Raw genomic sequence first — 23,064 nt, 5'->3', positions numbered from 1 at the left:
ACAGAAGTTTAAACCAAAAAAGAGATTCAAAAGTCCACCAAAATACGACGTCAGACACAGAATATTTTCCTTGAACTCATTAATTAAACGCTATAATTAACTTAGAAGGCCAATTGTTTTTCTGCTGTCTGACCTCATGTGAAACAACAGTTGCAAGCAGGTGTAACTGTGTCCTTAAAAGCATGTTGCATGGGGGCTTATTGACAGTGTGCATGTAGGCTCAGCGGAGTGTGATTGTCCGTGGTATATGTCTACTCCAAGGTAAGCCCTAATGTGGCATTAATGAGAGGGAAGTGCTGTGAATAATGAATGAACTGAATAATATGAGACGGGCTCTGGAGTCACGTGACTCACCTTGAAGTGCCACAGTCAGGTGACCACCACGAAGCAAGCAGGCTACCTCTGAAGCCTTCCTCAAACAGGACCTGGAGGCAGAGGCAGGTTCGTGACATGCACCAGAATCGGCACATAAGAAATACAGTTACAATACCTAACAAACACAATTTGCATATTGTATATTAGTGTTAGCTATAAAGTTATAAACATAAAATTCAATTTTTAAATGCTGTTAAATGAGGCTTGCAAACTTTCATGGCTTCGATTTGTCTGCAAAATGTTCGTTTTTACAGGACCCTGAACGCAGTTTTTGAATTCTTTAGCCAGCAAACTGTCAAAAAGGCTTCGTTTTGTTAGACTTGTGTCTTCTGTTAGGGATGATATGCACTGCCAGTCTGGCCAATCAGAGCCGTTACCTTGTGTAGTCTAGCCAGTGGGTGCTTTCCAGGGTAGATAACCATTTGTCATCAGGCACCGACATAGATGTGGAGATATCTACAAGTCAAAACAGAAAAAGAGCACCAGATCATATTCAGGCAGCATCATAAATACAAATGCATGAAAGAAGAAATCAATTTCTGCAGTTTGGAGACTGAAGCTTTAAATACCTTTAAAATATTATGTATTCTCATCAATGTCTCACGAATGGTAAATGGCCTGTATTTATATAGCGCTTTACTAGTCCCTAAGGACCCCAAAGCGCTTTACATATCCAGTCATCCACCCATTCACACACTGATGATGGCAGCTACATTGTAGCCACAGCCACCCTGGGGCGCACTGACAGAGGCGAGGCTGCCGGACACTGGCGCCACCGGGCCCTCTGACCACCACCAGTAGGCAACGGGTGAAGTGTCTTGCCCAAGGACACAACGACCGAGACTGTCCAAGCCGGGGCTTGAACCAGCAACCTTCCGATTACAAGGCAAACTCCCAACTCTTGAGCCACGATCGAATGTCTCATTTGTTGAAAATCAGTAAATGTGGCACCTACTGGGTGTTTTAATACTGCTGTGTGGTTATTACTGCCAAAGCCACGATCAACGTATTAGACAGAATAACAATTTTCTCCCTAAAAGTGTAAAACGCACATAAATGCAAATGAACGGCCGGCTAAGACGATCCTCAGTTCAGACTAATTTTCTAATCTAGTTGTGGTGAAGATGTACCAGAGTTTTCATTTCTACAGAATAATCCTCTGGACTGTGAAACACTCGCACACAACGAGACAAAACACTGAGGTGACAAACGTGTGTAGTACTGTGACCTTTACACACTGTTCCTGTGTGTGTGTGTGTGTGTGTGTGTGTGTGTGTGTGTGTGTGTGTGTGTGTGTGTCAGACAGAGAGACAGTTAGAAAGATGGCTCAGCATTTCCAGTAGTTTGAGACCACTGTGGCCTCTGGCCTCTCTGCTCTTAAGTGGAATGTGCTGCCTGTGCTCATATGACAAAAGCACCAGTAAGAGCCGTCTCACAAAGAGTGTTGTGATCTGAGCAGGAATGCCCCGAACAACTATTTAAAACAGGAGAGAATGATCTGGAAACACATGACTTTAACTAAACTAAAGCAGATCACGTCAGGGTGTGATTTAAATCAAAAGACTGTTCAGGAAGTAGGAGAAATGCAGAAGCTTAACACGGAAATTCCATAGACTGCTTAGAAAAGATAGATGAAGCATTTTCTGCTCTGAATCAGAAGTGACAAACAAGAACTCACCGAGACATGACTTGTTAAATTCAAGGTGAATAAAGCTTCATCTCCAATCTGCTTCAAAATGGGGCCATAATTTATGAAATGATAATCACGTATCAAATAAGTCTTTAACCTCCTAGGACCTGGCGTCCACATATGTGGACATCACATTTTGGGTTATTTGGACCAGCGGTCCCCAACCCCCGGGCCTCGGACCGGTAACGGTCCGTGAGTCGTTTGGTACCGGGCTGTGAGAGTTGAGGCTCAGGTGTGAAATGCCTGGTTTTCAGGGTTTTTATCGGTTTTCAGCGTTATTTTGTTATAGTTTTTATCATTAACTCGGTTTTCCTGGGTCTTTTCACGTGTGTTATGAATAAATCTTCTTTTTTTCGGTACCGGTACTAGTTTTATTTTGTTGTATTTATCCCCGACACCTTAAAGGCCGGTCCATGAAAATATTGTCGGGCATAAACCGGTCCGTGGCACAAAAAAGGTTGGGGACCGCTGATTTAGACCAAAAGTCTTAGGAGGTTAAAGCAGCAACTGAGAACTCTTTAGAAAATTAGTTACTGAAGTCACAAAAGAAGTGACTCCCAGACTTCTATACAATCCATCCTCTTCTGCTTATCCTTTTCAGGGTTGCTGGCGGGTACATCCTGGACAGGTCATCAGTGTGTGGCAGGGCTAACACATATGCACAAACAACCATTCTCACTTACATTCCTATCCTCACTAACTGCATGTCTTTAGACTGTGGGAGGAAGCCAGAGTACCCAGAAAGAACCCACACAAACAAGGGGGGAACAAGCACGCCAGATGGAGGAATTGAACTCAGGACCTTCTTGCTGTGAGGCAACAGTGCTAACCACTGTTCCACTGTGCTAAATATTGTCCCTTTTTTGACCCTTCAGACCACACACCTGTCCTGACAGAGGTTTATATGAGCAGCGGATTATCAATAACGGCAGTTGTGATGCCTCCTTTCTCCTCTCTGTGCTGTGTGTAAACACACATTCAGGTGTGGACGTGTGCGTTTCTGTCCTTACCTCCCAGACAAAGGGCGCGCAGGCGGCTGTGTGCCAGCTGGATGTCGGCAGGCGAGGGCAGCTCCTCGCCCAGCTCCACCACCACACACAAAGAGGACTGGCAACCAAACAGGATCATCTCCAGGTTTCTACACAAGAGCACATCCAGCTGTTAACGAATGGCAACGAGCCTGCCGTACTTTGTGAAACATTTGTCACTGGCAGTGTAACATTTGTAAGCAAGCTGATATCGCTTTACATCATTGATGAGATTCACTTTTTCCCAAAAAAAAAAAACCTGAATGAATCATTTCTGAGCAATAAAGTAACCAAAAATATAGCAAAACGATACTAATTAAAACTCTTTTATGCAAATCTATATGCAGATATTTTTTCAGAAAGTGTGAAAAATCTTGCAGTTACTTCATGGTTTCAGCTATCCCCTCTTTCAGCAGCAGGCCGCTGGGACAAAAGGCTTCTACATACTGGAACATACAGAGCTCACAGGTCAGAGACTGAGGACTCAAGGGGCTTTAAAAATAGTTATTAAAATCTTAAAATCTCATAAGTTCTCTTAGGACTACGGGAGAGCAGTTAGCTCAGATATTTGTCTGACACAGTGATGGGGGTGTCCACACTGGTACGTTGTACTAAAGCTGTTGAGCATTTAATAAGGTGTCCATGGCGCTTCATTCATGCATAAAAACAAATGTCTATCAGCTGAATAATCAAGGAGGCAGAAAACTGAAATAATACACGCAAAATAATGAAACTGACCAGTGATGCATGCCAATTCATTCCCCGAATCCTACATGACACCGTGTAATTTTCTGTGCCGTGGAATTCAAACCCACAACATAACATATGGATATAAATCTATGAAATGGCCCTTTGGGAAGCAAAGGTGCAAAGCAGACTATTATTTCCCCAGAAAGAAGGAACTGGTTCAAATGTCGTTTCAGCTTGGAGGGAAAAGTTGCCAAAAGCTTCGCAGTTAATACTGAAAAATGACAGTTGGTGTAAAATGATTCTGCAACATATTCTGACCTCACACGTTAAACTGCAGCCTCGTGCTTCTTTCACGATTTGCAATATTCACCTCCAAGTGTTCTGTTTCTCTCATTCGTTCTTTGTGTTCATCGATAGATTTTCTCGGGTGATAGAAATAAATGCACACAGGTGAGTTAAAGCAGAAGAAGGTTTTAAAATTATGAATCTGAGCATCTTCAAATGTAAATGTATCTAACAAGCCATGTGCAGACACTTTCATAAGTCTGTGAACCAAGTCTTCTTAGTCTGCATCTTCATTCTGGACTAAAGCTTAGGATCTGGAGTCCAGCAGACGACCTGTTATTACTTTACTGTAACCTGTACTTTGCTGTGTGAAAGTTGCACCCTACAGCTCAGACTCAAGTGCGGGTGGTCAAATGTTGATGCACTAGAATCCATTTGCAAAGCATTGAACACACACACCTGATGTCATCTTTCTCATGGTAGATGTTATTCTGGAAGCTGGCCATTCGCAGTAGATCACTGCCTCTGGGATGTCGCCAACACCAGCGCTGTGACACAAAACAGTTTCACCCTCTTTAATAACACGCTCTTACTGCAGCATTCATCTTATAATTAGTCTCGCTGGAATGATAATAAGCAGCAAATACAGACACATGATTGCAGCTCAGAGATCATTCTGACATAATATATTAAAGACACTTGGGAAACAGGCACCAAGTCTGAGGAACTTCTGTTTTTTTCATTTGAGTTGCAAGAAAAGTTTTAAATGTTTCTCAAGGCAGGAAGATATCTGTGAAAATAGTGCTTCTGGGTGCTTTCTTGAGTTCTTGGACACAAATGTGGAATATTGTAACAGCATCCCCACAGCCCAGCTCTGCATGTGTTTGCAAAAAATCCAGCTGAATATTTTCTGAAGCATATACTTCCAAACACTTCCTAGAAATTGGTGAATCACAAATGGCAAAGTGTTAATTTAAAACAAAACATGACTCCAGAACACTCACAGGGATGCGTCCTTCATTGAAGTGGGCGAAGCTTTTCTTCAGCTCGGTGTCTAAAACCTTCTGTGGGACCACGATGAAGCGAGGCAGGCTGACAGGAAGCAGAAAAAAAGTGCTCAGTTCTATTGACGAGATATAAATAGCAAATTTACAACAGCAGTGGAAGATGTATGAGTCACTGCATATAAAAAAAAATGTAAAAAACTTAGAGCACCATCTTTTAAGGCGTTAGTGCCGTGGAATCTTTCTCTTATCGAGGACGAGCAACATTCCTGAAATGTGCTGCTTTGCATACTAAAGAGGGGATTGGTGTTAAATCTGATATAACACTGACAGACATTCTATGTGTTTTATTACATTGCATACCTGGTTAGTGTTATGTGTGGTTACACTTGTGAATTTACCTGGTTGACATTTCAAAGCGGTCATTGACTGAGCTGACCCTCCAGCTAGTGGCTCCACAGCGTTCCAGCTCCTGCTCCCAGTCCGAGGCAGATTCAAACCAGTTCATGTGGGCGTCTCGGCGACGGTTGCTTAGAAACTGCTTCATTTCTGTAGGCGGGAAGTGATTGAAACACTCGTTTTGATGCTCGCGGCACTTTAAAGGTGCAAGATCAGGTGCAGTGTGATAATACTGTGACTGCTTTGAATCGTATTTTATACAAACACAACACTATTCATTTTAAAGGCAGGATTTAAACCTAATCTTAATGGGAGTCCAGCAGTGAAGCTAATTATAATTTTACTGTTTAGCTTCTCTGGTATAAGTTTTTGCCTTTTTTATCGTGATATAAAGACCGGGCAGAAACAGAATTTTAAAAAGCACTGGCTGCTCAGCAAGCAGGCACGGCTTCTTAAGAAATCTATTCTGAGCTTTTGCATCCTTTTCCAACAAAACTCTTTTTGGAGGACAGGAGAAACCATTTCTCTGGGTCAGCCGTGGGAAAAAACTTGGGATGCCTGGGACACATTTCTCTGTACGAAGCTGAATAATATCATAAAGCTTGGTGGAGACACGGCGCATGGGCAAAGAGAGCGACCGTTTCATGTTGGTGTCAAACAGAGCGTGGACGCTGGCAGAGGTGAAGCTCTTCTTGTATTATTCAAAACACAAAAAACTGACCACACACTGGACACACATGACCCATAGGGCTGAGGTGAACTGTAGGTCATCTAATGACTTGTTTCAGAGGGGGGCTTGCATTATTTATCCAAGAACTGGCATTCATCCTCAGCCTGGCCAGCCTAGCGTAGCTTGAATGTAGCACACTAAGCATACTATACTGCAGAGACAGGCTCAAATGTCCCTATATGGAGGGCGGGTGTTTAGAGCAGGCCTTTATTAACGACATGTGAATTGTGGCTCGTTTGCATTTGAAGCTGAGAAGCTTAATTAAGAAAAAAAAAGGGGAAAGAACATAAAACAAGGTTTAATCTTTCCCACAGCCACACTTTAAATCATTGTTAACATAAACTTCTGCTGAATCCGATGAAAGATTGCCTCACATATGTTTTCAGAGAGAGTATTTTTACTGTGGCATCACAGAGGGGAGTGTTTTTAATCTCGCCAGCCACAGAGGATGTGAGTGTTATGTGTCATTATGGTCTGAACAGAAACCATTAAGGTTCTGGGTTCATTTTCGTCCCACTTTTAGGATCTGCAACATCACATTCGGATGATGGAAATCGACAGGAGCAAAACATTTAAAAAAAAATGATAATGAGCTGAAGTCACAGGAGGGAAATGATAAAGTGTGATCACAGCTTAAGTACATTCTGTTTCGGGAGCTGGAATGGGTGAGAACCACACTTAGTCATGTGCTGTGCTTTAAATCTGTACAAGTGTGTCCTAACACATTCCTGCAGGGTTTCTGATTCACGACAGCATGTGATTCTCACTTTAACTGAGCTGTTGTTCCTATGAATATTCATTAGAGCTAAAATATGCACAGAATGATAGACAGATTGTAATAAATACTTTAGATCATTGACTCGCAGTCATTTTAATATCATTACCATCCCAGCAGGCACACATGAGGCAGCAGTGCCCCAAGAAGCATTTCTGTGGCTGCATCCATACGGACGAGAACAAAACAAAGTAAGCTCAAAAGCACGAGTGTTATTAAACGGCTCCTGGGAGAGCCAACGGTTAACAGAATGACAGACAGGCTGCAATGGTGGAGATAAGATACCGTCTCTGTGCCAGGAAAGGAGTGGCCAGCTGTATACTTTAATCTACTCACCTACACTGCCGAGGGCGGCGTTCTGGAAAGATAACACAGACCCTGGTTTGGGAGGCTGGTAGGTCTTAGCGATGCTGTAGGTCATCTGAGGAGGGAAACCACAGTGAGTGCATCAACATGACAAAGGTCGTCAGCTTTCACCACAGTGTCTGATCACTGGGCTGTGGCATAGATCAGCTTCTCTAGGGATACATGCTTAGGCTAAGGAGACACCTCTTGGACTTGTGACTCAGGAGTGAGGCGGTCAAAAAGGAAGCAGACGACTCGCATGTCCCTGCAGTAAAGCACCAGCTCCTCCGGAGTGAACTTCAGCGAGGAGTTTGGTGTCACCAGCTTGGTCCTGTTTGGGCCCACTGAAACACAAGAGCAAAGTTACATTTTAGATTCATAGACGACTCCAGAGCCCAGCGGAGTCCTGGAGTACAGAGTTTTAAATCAGCCTGCAAACTGAAATAAAACTTTAAATATTATTTGAGAAGCAAGGTATGTGAAAAGATGTCTCACTTTATTAAAACAGTGGTAGTGATGGTAGTCCATCAGACTGCACCAGTATGAGAGCACCAGAATCGCCAGGCAACTCAACTTTCAAAATAAGAGTGGATTATCCACTGATGATAAATCAAAAATATAAAACGTGTCCAATACTCTACATATAATCCCTGTGAGCCCTTATACAGTTATGTCAGGTACATAGCTGTGTGGCTGTGAGCACAACAGTCCTCCCCACCTTCTATTCCAGGCTAGGCTTTGTGAGGGGCAGCCAATCAGCTGACTTAAACAGAGGGGGCTCTGTTTGAAGGGAGAGGAACAAATGCTGCTTGTTTGAGACAGAGCATGAACTGAGGGGCTGCAGCAAGGCTCAGTGAATGATAAATAAGGATTATTGTGAGTTGCGATACACGCAAAGACTTTGTGTACCAGGATGAAAGCATGAACCTGGAAATGAGCATCATCAGTCCCCTTTTGAATCAAAGACAATTTTTTTGTGAACTTCCTGACAGCGATACTGATACAAAGAAATATCTCAGTTAACAATCTGCACATTATCAGACTGTTCTTTGAACTTATTTTTAGTAACCTTTGCGTCATCGTGTTCACAGTAAGTGACATGATAGACAATTTATCTATCCGGTGACTGGAAGTCGTACAAAGGCAATAATTTACCAAGTAAACATCAATCAATAGCATGAATGGAAATGCTTTTGGAAGCCATGAGTAAAAAGGAAGTTTTACTCACCAACAACAACTTTCTCTATAGATGCCAAAGCCACATCGTGGTCTCCTAGTAGCACTGGGTCTGCATTGTCCTGCGTCATAAATATCATTCAAAGAAATAAAGTTCCCATGATGTCAGATGCACTTTATACATTTTCAAGGGTCATTCTTTTAAAACAGAAGATAGAAACACACTGTTAACACAAACATCTGTATGTTTTAGTGTTTATTCAGTGCAGCGTAGGGACTCACGTCAGGTTTGGGACTGTCCTGGGGCACAAAGGCCACTCTGAAGTGAGTACAGAAGAGGGTCCCAGACAGCCAGCCTCTTCCTTCCCTGGCAGTCAACTTCTTCCTCACCATAACAGCTCTCTGAAGTACACACTCGCCTAAAGAGGACATGTGGCACAAGTGTTATAAGAATTCATCGACGATACACATCAGGCAGAAGTTTCAATATTGCACATGTCTAACCATGACTGTGTCCTCTCCTGCACATAACAGGAAGTATACAAAAGATAAACAAGAAGTATGAAAGAGAGTGGGCTGCAGGGAGTGGGTGTAACAACATCCTTAAACCACAAGTTACGTCCTTGAATTGTTGCAAGTCCTTGACTGGATGGACAGAGAAGAGCAACGAATGCAGCGACGCTGTACTGAACCCTGCAAAGCCTGAACCATGAAATAGCCACTTTTTTTTTTTAAACCAAAGTGTTTATTGAACATTCTGACAAATCAAAAAAAGAAAAGAAATGAAATATGAATTTGCATATATGAGTTTTAAGTTGTATCGCTTTTGGTACATCTGAGATTTTGGTTCAATTTATTGGTTAAAAAAAAAAAAGTGGGAAAAAATGAGGCAGATTTTTTTTTCCAAGCACATAAACAATCATTTTAACCACAGGTATGGCCCGGCATTACCAAAGCAATTTTCTTTAAAAATCTATTTCTGCTCAAATAACACAAAACAATTGTCCAGAGGTCATCTGCAAAGGTTATTTGCAGATGACCTGCAAGAGAAAGCGCTTGGGAGCACAGGAAGTGATGGTGTTTGAATATCATCGACAGGTCAAGCAAATCCAAGTAAACAGTACTATTATTACCACAATATACAACTGCAAGTGTGTGCTGTGGATACCTTTATTCCCTTTAAAGAAGACAAATTACACACACTCACAATTTAACATTTTAATTGTGTGTGATAACGTAGATACCTGTGTGTGTCTTTGTGTACTCAGCTCAAACTGTTTTCCAACATGGCCGCGGTACAGTAAGTTACTGTCAAGTTGCTGTTTTGAACATGTTGCCTCCAACATTTGTTACTGTGTGCAATACGATGAGCTGCTATATTTATCTGATGCTGTGAAATGCAATTATAGAGGCTGTTAATGTGATTTTGGGGCATTTAGGTTTTGTATGAAAATCTGAAAGAAACACGACCTGCTTCAAAGGGTAGTGCATCCAAACAGAAGCAGCAAGATTTTTTGCTAGACTGCAAATGTCTAAGATAATGTGATGACCACAAGTTTTAGAAAAGAAAAGAAAAGACCTGCAAAGCCTACAAAACTGCCTTCACCTGACAGTACGATCAAAAGAAGACACCACAGGGGCTTTTTTTTATTTTTTATTTAAACAGATATGAATATAGGTGCATCCTGAAATAGCAGTGTGTCAAAAATGTTTAAAACTCAGATCTACAATTTGAGGGAATCTTTGGTGGCAGCCTAAATCTCTGTATGTGTAGACTAACTGTTGGCTTCCATGCACACGCACACACACACACACACACACACACACACACACACACACACACAGAAAGTCTGGAACTTTCACTCGATTATCTGAAAATAACAGTAGAGTCAGAGCTCTGAGTCACTACAATATTTCACAAACACTTGAATTCTTTCACAACAACAATGAGATTCATTTCAAAATGGTTTTCCATCCATTCTCTTCTTTGCTTTGTGAAACTTTCAAGAACAAGATGATGAACAATAGAGCTGAAACAAGTGTGTGCAGCGATTTTCTCAGCCCAAAAGAAAAAGCGAATACAAAGATGGGGCGGTGCATGTTTTGGCTGTTGGCTATGGTCACATGATTGAACTTCACTGGTTGCTTGAACTAAGCCAAAGTACTTAAACATGTTTGACTTGACTTCAGAACTCTGATCGTTGTAGCCATTTTGTCCTTTACACGATCAGGACGAGAAGCTTGAACTACATCAGAAAACCTTCTGCATTTTTACTGCATCACTGGACAAGTCGTTCAGTGCAACACAGACAAAAAGTCTGCAGGAATCATCCCAGGAAAGAACGTTTTTCCAGCTTTGATAACACATAACATCCTAAACAGCGTACTTATGTGTGCTAGTAATCCTGTTAAGAATGTCTCTGGGTAAATGGAAAGAAAGAAAAGAAGCGTCTGAAATTCCAGGACAAAGTTCCAAAAACAAAACTTTTCACCCACAAAAGTCTTTCACACACAAACACAGATGTGCAGAAACACTAAGAGAACACAAAAGAAGAACAAAGGAAAACCATTACACACACACACACACACACACACACACACACACACACACACACACACACACACACACACACACACACACACACACACACACACACACACACACACACACACAGAGCAGTGAGGTAACAGTCTACCACAGGAACACAAAGCCTCTGCCAGTTAGACTGTGGGTTTCCATAGCAACAGGGTCTGGGCTTGGGTAGACGTGGAGAAAATGGCCTTTTTGTCCATGACAAAGCAAATGTTTTCATTTCATTCAAAAGACAATTTAAAAAAAAAAAAAGATGGGGGAAGACCAAACTGAAAAAAGAAAAACGTGCTGAGGAAACACTGAATTCCTTCTCAGGATAATGAAAGAACTGCAATAACACGGCCCTGATATGAAAAATGACAGCGGAGATGTTGGCTGTGTTTAATGAATGTTTTGGAGCATACCAAAGCACAAACAGGAAACGGACATTTCTTTTCCCTTGCACATAAAACCCTCATTTATGCCGCGAGAGAAAGAAAAAGAAGACAAGCCATAATTTGCTGATTGCGCAAGAGGAGCTTAAACAGTATGCCCTGTGATTATGCTTATGCCCTTTAGCCTTTAAAAGCATCCATTAAAAACCCTCTAGGCTGGGCTTATCAATTAAACCCAACCACACATGACCCAGCTACAGAGATTTAGGATTCTTTGGGCAGTGAACACGAGTCTTTAAAAGAGACAATCTGGGGTTTTGCATGCCTCTTTTTAATATCACTCCGGGGAGCAGCAGAGCCGAAAACATTCGTGTAGCTGGCAGATTTGAGACGCCTGCAGAGAAAGGAGAAGAATTTGCATTCTCTATTGAGATTTAAAAAGTTTGTGTAAGCAGGTGATTCATCCCAGCATGAGTCAGCTAGACAAGGGAAGGTGTTTATGAGACAGTTTAATCCAGTAGTCTTTTATGCTCTTCCTGAATAGCTCCAGGTACAGTTTTACAACTGCTGTAACAACTTGTAGCAACTTTTATGTTTTTTAGAAGTACAAAATTCATCAATTTACATTAAAAATTACAAATCATTATTATCGGTATTGGATACTTAGGGGATTTTGTGTGGTTTGCTGAAAACTTTCATTCAGTCTGTAACAGTTTATACAAGCCAAGGAAAGAGTCGATGTAAGTAACAAATGTCGTAAAAGAACAGTTAAACCTGGGTTCAGACCTTCGACTTAACCAGCTTGAAGTCTAATCACATAAAACTGAAGACATAAAAACATAATTCAACAAGCTGGCAGCGACAATTAATGAGTATCCTGTTAGTGCAATGGACAGTTGTCAAGTTGTCTGTGAGTGAGTGATGCATAACTACTGAAAGGAAAGGCAAAAAATACTTGCAAAACTAGTGCGGTGTCATGGTGGTCATGCATCCATGCATCCATGCATCCATCAATCCTCCCAGAACTGAAAATTATGCTACAGTAGTGCCGTAAAGTAAGTACCACAGACTCAACTGTTAAAATGTCCAACTTTAGCATTAAAAGTCAGGTTTACAGCAGGTTAAAAAAGAAAAACTGTTTTCACTTCTATGGATAGTTTCTCACTAACACACAGAAAGCTGTAGCTCATTACTGTCTGTTAGGTCTCATCTCCACTAATTAGAGTCCCCCAACTCGACCTCTGCATTTTCCATGATAGTAGTGCCTATGAAAGCAGGATATTTTTTTAAATGGAAAAGTTTGGTTAGTGTAGGTATTGATGAAATTATAGTATTGTATTAGTCTCTTAGCACTAATCTGTTGTATTCACCCAGTTTACTGAGTGAGGCCTGAGCTGGATCCTTTCAGTGCTAAGACTTAAAAATCCATCCTGGGCTCCTCGTGATGTCTCCAAGACTGAGAGCAAAAACTAGAAAACTAGGAGGGGAAACTAATTTCATATGCTTCTACCTGCAACCCGATTCCTTCGATAGCAATATCTCATTATTGTTGCTGACGGTGGAACAAAAGCTTCGCATTCTGGCTCAAGTCGATCTTCAAAATGAAGGTTCAGCACAAACATGCCAGTCCAGCTCACTTTTCACCTTGGCATCCCAAATGAATGAATGAGATCCTCGGATACATAAAACTCCTCCGCCTGAGGCAGCATCTTTTGCCACTCCGCTCCACCCTTTCTTTTTTTTTTTTCCTCCATCAACTGGTTTCGTAAAATTGAAATTCCCAGAAAGAAAGTCAGACAGAGATGGAAACAGACTATAAAGAGTTGAAACTCTGCCAGGTGTCAGGCCAGCTGTGCGTCATGTAACAGACAAATATCATTAAAACACATTCCAGGTGAATTAGTCTTTGAAAACATTACAGGAGGAAGAGCTCACCAAAACAAAATGTTGGGTTGGAGTTTGGACGCTCAAGGCCAGTACATATTCAATAACTCAGACTATTCTCAGAGCAGAAAAACATTCAGTCCAAACAGGAAACAGTTTTTGACTGTCAGGATTTCTCACATTGTTGACTGAGTACAGGATGTGTTACTTTAGCAGCATACGGGGCTTTCCTTCACGCTAACTTCAGTTTAGATGAGAGAGAACGACGTGGAGGATGAGAAAATACAGCTGAGATGCATGTGAACCATGTGTGTTTTATTTGTTTCCATGCACATTTGTTTCTCATTTTCAGCTAGACGCATGCAGAGTGAAAGGTTTCTGTCCTCTTGAACCAACAGGGAGGATAAGCTCAGGTTTGGAAACAGTGGTATCCGTACTGACAAAGAAAATACTGGACACAGAAACAATCCTCAGCCTCCCAGTGTCAGAAAACTTCCTGTTCCATGTGATAATGTGATAGTGATCGTGTCTATCAAGGTGAAAAATCCTTTTATTTTTTTAACTGTTTTACTGAGACATCCATCTAAAGCAACGAACACAAAGAAAATTTAATACCTTTCTCAACATCGAGATCGAAACCCAAGTATGCAAATATCGATGCTGAGGTCTCTTGTCCATCAATCAACAAGCTGTAAAGCTGGTTGACAGCCTTTAAATCCCACAGTAACATTAGACTCTGGAAAGAGGGGATTGTGAAGATGCTCTGAAGGGGGTCCTGGCCTCTTGGCTTTGTGTGTGAATGGACAGTATCTCCCCCCTTCCCCAGTCACAGCATTGAAGCGGTACATGATCTACCTATGGCTGCTGAGCTGTCCTGACCCGTTTAGGCCTCCTGCAGGCCGGCTCGGTTTCTGAGGTCCTGTGTCCTGGTGTCACATGAGAACACCATCGATGTCTCATGCTGCCCTTTAACTACTGACAGAACAAGACAATGTCTGCAAATATATTTTGGATTCCACAAACTGCTTTTTCAGCTCATCAATGCGTCTGGCTTGAGAGGACACATATTTAAGACCCTTTTTAATCACAGCTTGAGACGGGCTACAAAGTAACAAAAACATCACTGTGCTGGTGGCACGAGACCCAATGAGACGGTTTTAACATGAGGAGGGTTGACAAATGAGCCATTCTTCTGAAGAGTGTCTGCATGTATGCATTCAAGCAGGGAGAGAGAAAGAGCGAGTCGACGGGTGCAACGTGAGCCCCTTCACTCAGATCGGTAACACTAACTCGTGATTTCTTTGTGTCTGAAAGTCAACTTGTTCTCACAAATTGCCTCAACACTTTCTCTACAGAGGATAAATTCCCCTGCTTGAAATCCAAGTCTGTAGTTTTAGGACAGAAAATTTAGATCTCAACAGAAAAAGAAAAAAAATCATGACAAGGCTCCAAATACACATCTGACTTCTGTCTATTAATATAAGGCAGGTTCTTGTGGACAGCTGTGTTCCTAATCTGGCTGGAATGAAGGTGGAGAAGGAGAAGAAAGACTTCAGAGAACAGTAAGATGCTGTTGGAGAAGGAGATGAAGTTTAAAGCCAGCAGGGGAAAAAATGTGCAGGAGAGACTTTCGACATTTCACAGTGAAATGCTAACGGCTAAGAATAGACTTTGCACTTGTGTGCGCGTGCGTGCGTGCACATGTGTGCCGTCAACCATGTGCAGTGTCCGGTGAGTGTTTGCTGAAAACACACTCACTGCTGGAAAACAAATTATGCTGGCTAGATAAATTAAGGAAGTGTGTGTCTTTAAAAAAAAAAGTTAAAACAATGCGTTGTGTTTGTGTGTAAGGTCAGTCAGTGGAAGCGCACAAAGTCACCGGACACCATCAGGAACACCTGGCTAGTGCAGGGTTGGACCCCCTTTTACCTTCACAGCTACTTTAGTTCTCGTGGCACTGATTCAACAACGTTCTGGAAATATTTATCAGAGGTTTTGCTCCATGTTGGCGTGACAGCATCACACAGTTGCTGCAGATTTGCTGGCTGCACATCCGTGATGTGAATCTCATGTTCCATCCCAAAGGTGCTCTGTTGGACTGAGATCCAGTGACTGGGGAGGCCATTTGAGCACAGTGAACTTACTGGCATGTTCAATGAACCATTTTGAGATGGTCCGAGCTTCGTGACATGGCACTTTACCTCCTAGATGCAGCTATTAGGCTGTCTTGTTTCATGGCTTAAAGTGTGCCATGAAAATATCCCAGACACCACCAGCAGCAGCCTGAACCACTGATACCCGGATGGATCCATGCTTTCATCATCTGAATGTCGCAGCACAAATTGAGACTCATCAGATCAGTCCACGTTTTACCATCTTAGTGGTAGCCTCAGTTTCCTGTTCTTAGCTGGCAGGACTGGTCTTCTGCTACTGTAGCCTGTCCGCCGTATTCAGAGATGCTCTTCTCCATACTTTTATAAGAAGTGATTGTTTGAGTTACTGTTACCTTCCTATCAGCTGAAAGCAGTCTTGATATTCACTTTTGACCTCTGGCATCAATAAGTGATTAGAGAACTGCCGCTCACCGACTATTTTCTCTTCTTCTGACTATCCTCTGTAAACAAGATGGTTGTCTGGGAAAATCCCAGTAGTTCAGCAGTTTCTGAAATACTCAGACCTGCCCCTCTGGCACCAGCAACCACACCACATTTAAAGTCTCTTAAATCACCTATATTCCTCATTCTGACGTTCAGTTTGAACCTCAGCAGGTCCTCATTTTCCACAGTGATGCATGCACACACACAAGACTAAAAGAAGACTTATATAAAACCTTTCACTGCTATCAGACCAGCACAAATGAGTTGTCAAACCACACCTATATTCAACTGCAACCTTTACACTGACCTCATTTACACACCAGTTTCATGGTCACTTCCACCTCATCAGCTGTCCCCAAGGCCCCACTTGGTCACAGTGACACACATATACAGGAAACAATAAAAGAGAAAATAGGGTTGGTGCAGTATTTAATATGTGTTTATACTCAGGATAAATATACTTTTATACTAGCAGTTACACATAGGTTAAAAAGTACTTGATAGGGGTTTAAGTTTATTAGACCTGTGGTTCAGGTCAATGCGCTCTGTAGGGCAATTGCTGCTGTTAGCTTTAGCAGCTTTGTTATCGCGCCTTTGAAAAATAAAAGGAGCAAATTGACAAAAACCGAGAAGAATTGGACAAAACATTCCACACACACTGAACCTGAAAAGGGTCAAATAGGATTCCTGACCTCATAAACTCCCAAACAGCTCACACATGCAAACACATTTATACTCAGTCTGCTCTGGGATGCTGAGCTGGGAGAAGCTGCTGATACGCAGCGTTAAAGATTAGCCTGCGTCAGATCAAGGAACTGTGGTCTGCTGCCATTCTTGTGGAAACCTCCAGTGCTGACACAAGAATATGAGCAGGCCTTGGCTCAGCGAATAACCCACACTGTATACCGGCAGTCCTGCACTGGTCAGCAGATTATCCCTCGGGAAGAGGCTTGACCCCTGGTAAACCTAGAAGGCTAAATTCTCTCCACAGCAGGAGTTTTACCAGCCGAGGAAGGCACAAGAAAGTGATTTCAGGCTGACACATGTAAGGTTATATCTCCAAAAAACATCTGATATATATATAAAAAAAAGAAGAAGAAGTGTAATATGCAACACTTGTTTTGTGAAAGGATTAAATTCCTGTGTAAGTGCACCATAGATCAGTCCCCGCTGCTGAAACCCATATGACACAAAACTCTCTACACTGCTCAGCATGAGCTGAAACTCACAGGCACCATCACTGCTCCCAAATCACTGACATCACAGCAGCTTTAAGGACGAGGGGCTTTATCTTCATCAGGAACTGATTTACATGTGCGAAACTAACGCACTTCCTGCTTCCGTCTGACCACATTTCATTCGACAATAAAGCCACCTGACTTTCTGATTTTATCTAATGTATTGTATTATTCTTCATAGAGGTTTACAGATTTCTCTCATGTGTGTTTCAAGCTTTTCCACTGCAGATGTTTTCCTACATCAAAGGCAAAGCACCTGCTGTGGCATTCCTCCATCCGGCGGGGCTACAAGTGTAATATGGAAATTTTAACCCGAAGAGAACAATGAAAGCAGCAGCAGCAGCTTTATGTGGAGATATTTTTACTGACCTTGAAGCTACGGGGAAAATCATTGTGGAGTTTGTGCTGACTAAATTGACAGAGATTTTAATCAGTCCAAAGCAAGACAAGAGCAAATGACGTTGTAATACGAGTATTCAGCAGATTTGAGGTGAAAAACATAAATGAATAAACAGAGGAGAACACGGGGAGGGAAACATGTGGTTCGGATTTAGGCTTAATGTTGCAGCTGTTTCTTTTTTTTTTTTTTCCAAATCATAGAAACAAAACAAGTCCAGGAAAGAGCCTGTATGTAAAAGATGGAAGGCATCACAGTGATGTTTGCATTATGTAGCATCAAACTGACACATCCAATTTTGTGACTCTAAAAATTAGCAAAACTTCAAAAGTGAACTTTATATTTTATCCAAAATAATCTGAAACTAGTGACTGGATCCAAAATTTAAACACAGGGGTCCCCCCCCCCCCCGTGTTTTATCCAACTTCCAAAAACATTTGCAAAGGAAAACAGAGCATCTGCTTTATAAAACAAAAACCAAACAGGGAAAATTAATGCAATGTTTGTTTTTGTAAAAAAGCAAAAATCCTAATTGGAAGTCAAATCAGATTACTTTGCCATCCACAGTAGTGACTATTTCAATGATGTCTTTAGACATAACTACAAAATCAGTTTGTAAAAGCATAATCTTACCTGGTAGGCATCGGAGCCCAAACAGATCTCGACTCCTCGCGTTTACCCCGGTCTGACTCAGCATCCTCTCCTGAAGGCAAAGACAGCAGACATAAACATCATTTAATAGCCAAACAAGCTCCGTACAAACGTAAAAATATACCTGCACGTACGAGGCTCATTTTATATTTAACCCCTTCATTAGTTGAAATGAACCTTTGTCCCATATTTGCTCAGATAACCAACCAGCTCCTCAGCCCACAGAGTTCATCAAATCAGATAAGCAAATAACCCTCCTCACCAACACTTTACAGAGACCCTAAACACCACACTGGCAATGAAAGTTTTCTACTTTTGAAATGAATAATCTATTTCTGACCTCGACCACAAACTGTTTACACGAGAAATCCAAATGCAGACAAAACAACAGCGAGTCGACTCCTGGTGGGAGCATCGCGTCACCTCCGGCCTTGATTACATTTAAACCATGGCTCTGGCCGACGCCCTCATTAAAGTCTGACTCTCAGTCTCAGTGGACTTGTTTTCAAAGACAAAGAAACAAAGCCAACCGCACAAAGTCCCATGATTCTTAATTTCCATGTTGCTTTTCTGTTTGTTCCTGCTTTCTCTGGTCTCACGTACTTGAGCAGGACTGGGAGCAGAATCCAAGCCCACAGAGCCACTGAGGTTTCTATAATCAGGCCGTGAGCTTACTAGCACACATGCTTCCACTTAACTTTGCTACTAACCCCCCTTTGTGAAGGCCATTTACATTTATCGCCTTAAGAGCCCATAATAAGCCGAGGTCTGCAATGTGAGAGGATGGTATGATTATACAGGTGGCAAAGAAAGCTTTAAAATAGTACAGAACAGAGGAAAGGCCCAAATTTACATTGCAGAGCCTCAGATTTCTCTCCAAACACTTCTGGCTGCGTTTGGCGCACAGTGAAACTATTAATCACCGTTTAATGCACCGGCTTTATCGTGAAAAGACTCCGAGTCAGCAAGGAGGCGCGAACAATAACAATGAATCCACTCAGTCGCCTGTGTTATGCTAACAATTTTGCAGCGTGGTGAATTCTGTTTTAGCGGCCTGCTCGTGAAAACCTGACGCTGTAAGCTTTGTGGGCCTTGATGAAAAGAAGAAACTGGGAGCGCTTGACAAAGAGGACCTTTGCTCCCTGTGAAGGTTGTAAAATCACACATCATGGCTCTGACTTTTCTGTCTTTCTGTGAGAGCGTCTGGCTGTCTCTGTAGTAAAAAACCCACAAATTGTGCTGCTTGGTACCGATGCTTTTAAAACCATGCGTATGTAACATGTGTGCACGGCTCCATGTTAGCCTTTGGGGGTGTGGCTACGAACGCTTACGCGACATATTGTGTTTTTAATCGAGGCAGTAAATCTGTGAACTTACACAGATTTACTGCGTTAACAGAAACATATTGTGGAAAAACTGGTTAGAAGTATTTTTATTACAATGCTGGTGATTTGACTTTGTGGGGATAAACTTTGCTTACTTCACAGAAATCTTTGCCTTTCCCTGTTATTTTTGGCCATTTCACCAACAACAGTTTATTATAAGGCTTCAATTAAATTAAAACCCAGTCCTGGGGCAGACCAGAGCCTCTTTTGGTGAACACTAAGATGTATTGTGTATATACCAGAGTCATCACTGCCTGATTCAAAATCGGCCTTTGGGAGGCCCATTTATCCGTTTTACCCTTTTCCTGTTATTTCTGGTCATTTAATAAAAAATATTAAATTTATACCTCAGCTAATGAAGCCTCACATGGTTTTTCGTTTTCGTGTTATCAGTTCACAACTTTTTAAGGTGAGTAAATGAAACCTGTTGCTTGTCTTATTGCCAGGCTTTTCCTGGCTCAAACTGAGTGCTCGGGGAGTTGCTGTGCGTGTAAGCGCAACTGTTTTCCATATAATCAAGTCAAAGAGTATTTATTATCGGTATTATTTTGATTAACATGCATGTTCCTATTATTTACAAAAAGGCAAATATTTTGATCACAGCTGTGGTGTTTTTCCTCAGGAAACCCGAAACCTTTTGACATTTCTTCAGCAGGAAAAACTCCTGCGTGTGCACGTGTACTGTAGCTGTTAACTCAAAGTTTTGGTGACGTTTTGAAAACAGAACAATAAAATACTACGAGCACTTAATAATGTCAAGTTGGAAAATTTCTTGCTTTGAAATCAAAATCCAGACTCTTAAATCTCTAATAAAACAACAGGAATCAGCTAATTGCAGTTCTCCCTGCAAATATTTTCCAAAAGATCATAAATATGATTATTTTCAGCCATTTTACGAGCTAAACTAAAATGAATAAAACTGTCTGCTACGAGACCTCGCTAGAGAAAAACAAAAGTTAGGACACTAAAGTTTTTTTTACAAGCCTTCGTTTGTGCCAGAGCATTGTTCATTTTTTTTTCCCATCTGGCTTTAAAATGTCTGCACATTCTTTCTGTCTCTCCATCAACACCCACAGAAAACCCACATTCCCCTTTAAATACATCAAAGATATTCATTTATTTCTCAAGTCTACATGTCCTCACCGCGAAAGGCGAGTAAACTCACTTTAATAACACAGCAAAACACAAGGTGAAGCGCCGGCTGTGATACGAGAGGAGAGGAATGAATGATTCCCACTTTTAGAACATGTGAAATGCAGAGAATTTAACCTTCACAAGCAAGTTTTGCACAACCAAGGCAAATCAGGAAGAGATAAGGAAAACTGAGATAATGTCTACTTTAACTTAAACATACTTTGACCACAGTAAGGCCGCCCTTAAATCTCGGACTCACGTGTCACTTAAAAACCACATTTCCAGGGCCGTGTTTCTGCTGACATGTCACTTTTGCTTTCATTGTGTGGCTTTTGAATACCCTACTATATCACTTTCATTGCCCACCCCCACCCGTCTCCCTCTCTGCCCCACTTTTGCCCTCCTCAAACTCCCTCCCTCTTATCCTCGGGGACTGTGGCCAGGGCTTATTGCAGTTTCCATTGCTCATGGCTTCCCTTTGCTACTGCAGCCAGACTTCTGCAGTAAGCGTGCCTTGTTCCTGGGTCGGGAACAAACTTCTTTCCCCAAACACGTGGCCAAAATCACGAGGGAACAAACTTATTTTTTGGTAGACATACATCTCATCATGTTCCATTTTCATTCCCTATATTTAAACTGCTTACCGCATCTTAAAAATTATTTTAATTTGCATCACTCTGAGGAGTCTCTGCTTCACCAAAAGTCTTGAATGGCGATCTAACCAGTCCAAAAACAATGATGTTGAAGTTAAATATCCTCAGTTGGTGGAGAAGGAATTTTATTTGCAGTCTTTTACCAAAACATACAGTTAAAATTTGGACTCTATTGTTAATATGAACAATCCTGGGTCTATTTTGAAAGCTACCCCCACTGTGTAATGCCTGGCTTATAGCACACGCACATTAGCTTTTAGCCACCATTCTCCCACAGCCTGTTTATTTATATTGTGCTTTTCATTTCCTTACATGAATGAGGGAAGTCACATGGTGACTCGGAAGGAAAAATCAGGACGTGATGCAGTTTTGCTAAACAGGGACCACTTTGAAGTGTTTTTCTCGGCAGACATAAAACAGAACGTTGGATTTGCTTTAGAGCTAGACCTGTGATATTTTACTGTAGATGATACCACAGAAGCAAAAGATCTGATAGAATCGCACTCAAAAGGAAAAACCTGAAGGGCAACCAACCTCTGTGGAAATGCACCAAGCCTTTACTAAATGCTGACAAACAGCAGAATTTCAGCCAAAGCTCCATTTGATCTTAATAAAAGGAAACACAGAAATTAGAGAAACTGTTTATTAAATATATTAAATTATACATCAATATTTATCAATCTTTAATGAGCTGGGCATTCTAGTGGTTAATATTTAATGTGGAAATTGATGCGTCGGCCTATAGTGAACATCCAGTTTAACCCATTTCTGTAGAAAACCTTGAAGCAATCATTCTAAATCTTTTATCATGACTGTCTGCTAACAAGACTTTGTTATATATATAAAAACACTGTCAGTGTAGACATAAAAACACTGATAATAACGATGTGTTTATGGTGTCCCTGCACCAGGAATGCATTTCCTACATCAAACAGCGGCCCCCACAAAGCAAGTACCATAACAAACCATATGCATACAATTGGACGCACTGTCAAAGTCCTCCCACAAGCAAATCTCACAATTCAGTCGTTGTTTTGCTTCACCAAGTCCGAGGCCCACTTACTGAGCTGGGCCAACCAATTTTAATTTTTATTCAAATTGTGACTTTTGTTCGAAATCATTATTAAATCAGGATAAATTTGTTCCTTTTCTGCACTCATGAATATGAAGCTCTTGTCTTTTGAATCAAACCAACTCCTTCCTTCACAGCAACGCCTCCATCTTTCCATAACAGCTCAGACTCACTCACAGTTTAGTAGAGCTCGGGCTGGAAAGACGATCTTTCCACAGAACAAGTAAATTCCAAGAAACGTTTCATTGATTAACCTGTGATCAGGATCATTAAGGCAGCAGCTGCCTCTGACTGTCTCCAATATCAGCTACATTTAAACTGAGATTATGGTTTTTGATGTAACTGAGCAGCCCAAGAAAGACCAACAACTTCAATTTCAACGGTCACAGGACTTTTTTCTTTTACCATTAATGGGACGGTGACTAAAAAATGTTTGACGCTGGACTTGTGGCTGATGTCCAGCCCTGATGTCCGGTGCACTTCAAAATGTAACGCTAATTTACACAACGGATACAGTTAGCCAAGAAAACGATGATTACACATCTTTACTAAGATCATGTGCAGATATGCCCTGACACTGCGGTGAACT

At 41.6% G+C, this 23,064-nt stretch overlaps 1 protein-coding gene across 2 annotated transcripts in view; it reads right to left on the bottom strand.

Moving 5' to 3' along the window:
- The window catches only part of mtmr11 (myotubularin related protein 11), a 38,761-nt gene that overhangs the window by 9,133 nt on the left and 6,564 nt on the right, over positions 1-23,064 (bottom strand). The window contains exons 2-12 of one of the 2 annotated variants that reach the window (XM_026183995.2): positions 18,214-18,283; positions 8,780-8,916; positions 8,550-8,619; positions 7,526-7,665; positions 7,313-7,397; positions 5,474-5,621; positions 5,073-5,160; positions 4,528-4,616; positions 3,076-3,203; positions 753-831; positions 355-425 (exon numbers count right to left, since the gene is read on the bottom strand). In XM_026183995.2, coding sequence (XP_026039780.1) covers positions 355-425; positions 753-831; positions 3,076-3,203; positions 4,528-4,616; positions 5,073-5,160; positions 5,474-5,621; positions 7,313-7,397; positions 7,526-7,665; positions 8,550-8,619; positions 8,780-8,916; positions 18,214-18,283 — 1,105 coding nt within the window. Of the gene's footprint in view, positions 1-354; positions 426-752; positions 832-3,075; positions 3,204-4,527; positions 4,617-5,072; positions 5,161-5,473; positions 5,622-7,312; positions 7,398-7,525; positions 7,666-8,549; positions 8,620-8,779; positions 8,917-16,252; positions 16,272-18,213; positions 18,284-23,064 lie in introns of those variants that run through there. The other variant, XM_080308505.1, reaches the window with a different exon arrangement.

The sequence above is a fragment of the Astatotilapia calliptera genome, chromosome 11 (genome assembly GCF_964374335.1).
Source record: "Astatotilapia calliptera chromosome 11, fAstCal68.1, whole genome shotgun sequence".
Classification (NCBI taxonomy): domain Eukaryota; kingdom Metazoa; phylum Chordata; class Actinopteri; order Cichliformes; family Cichlidae; genus Astatotilapia; species Astatotilapia calliptera.
Note: the sequence above shows the minus strand (reverse complement) of the source record. Positions and strands in the feature narration are given on the sequence as shown.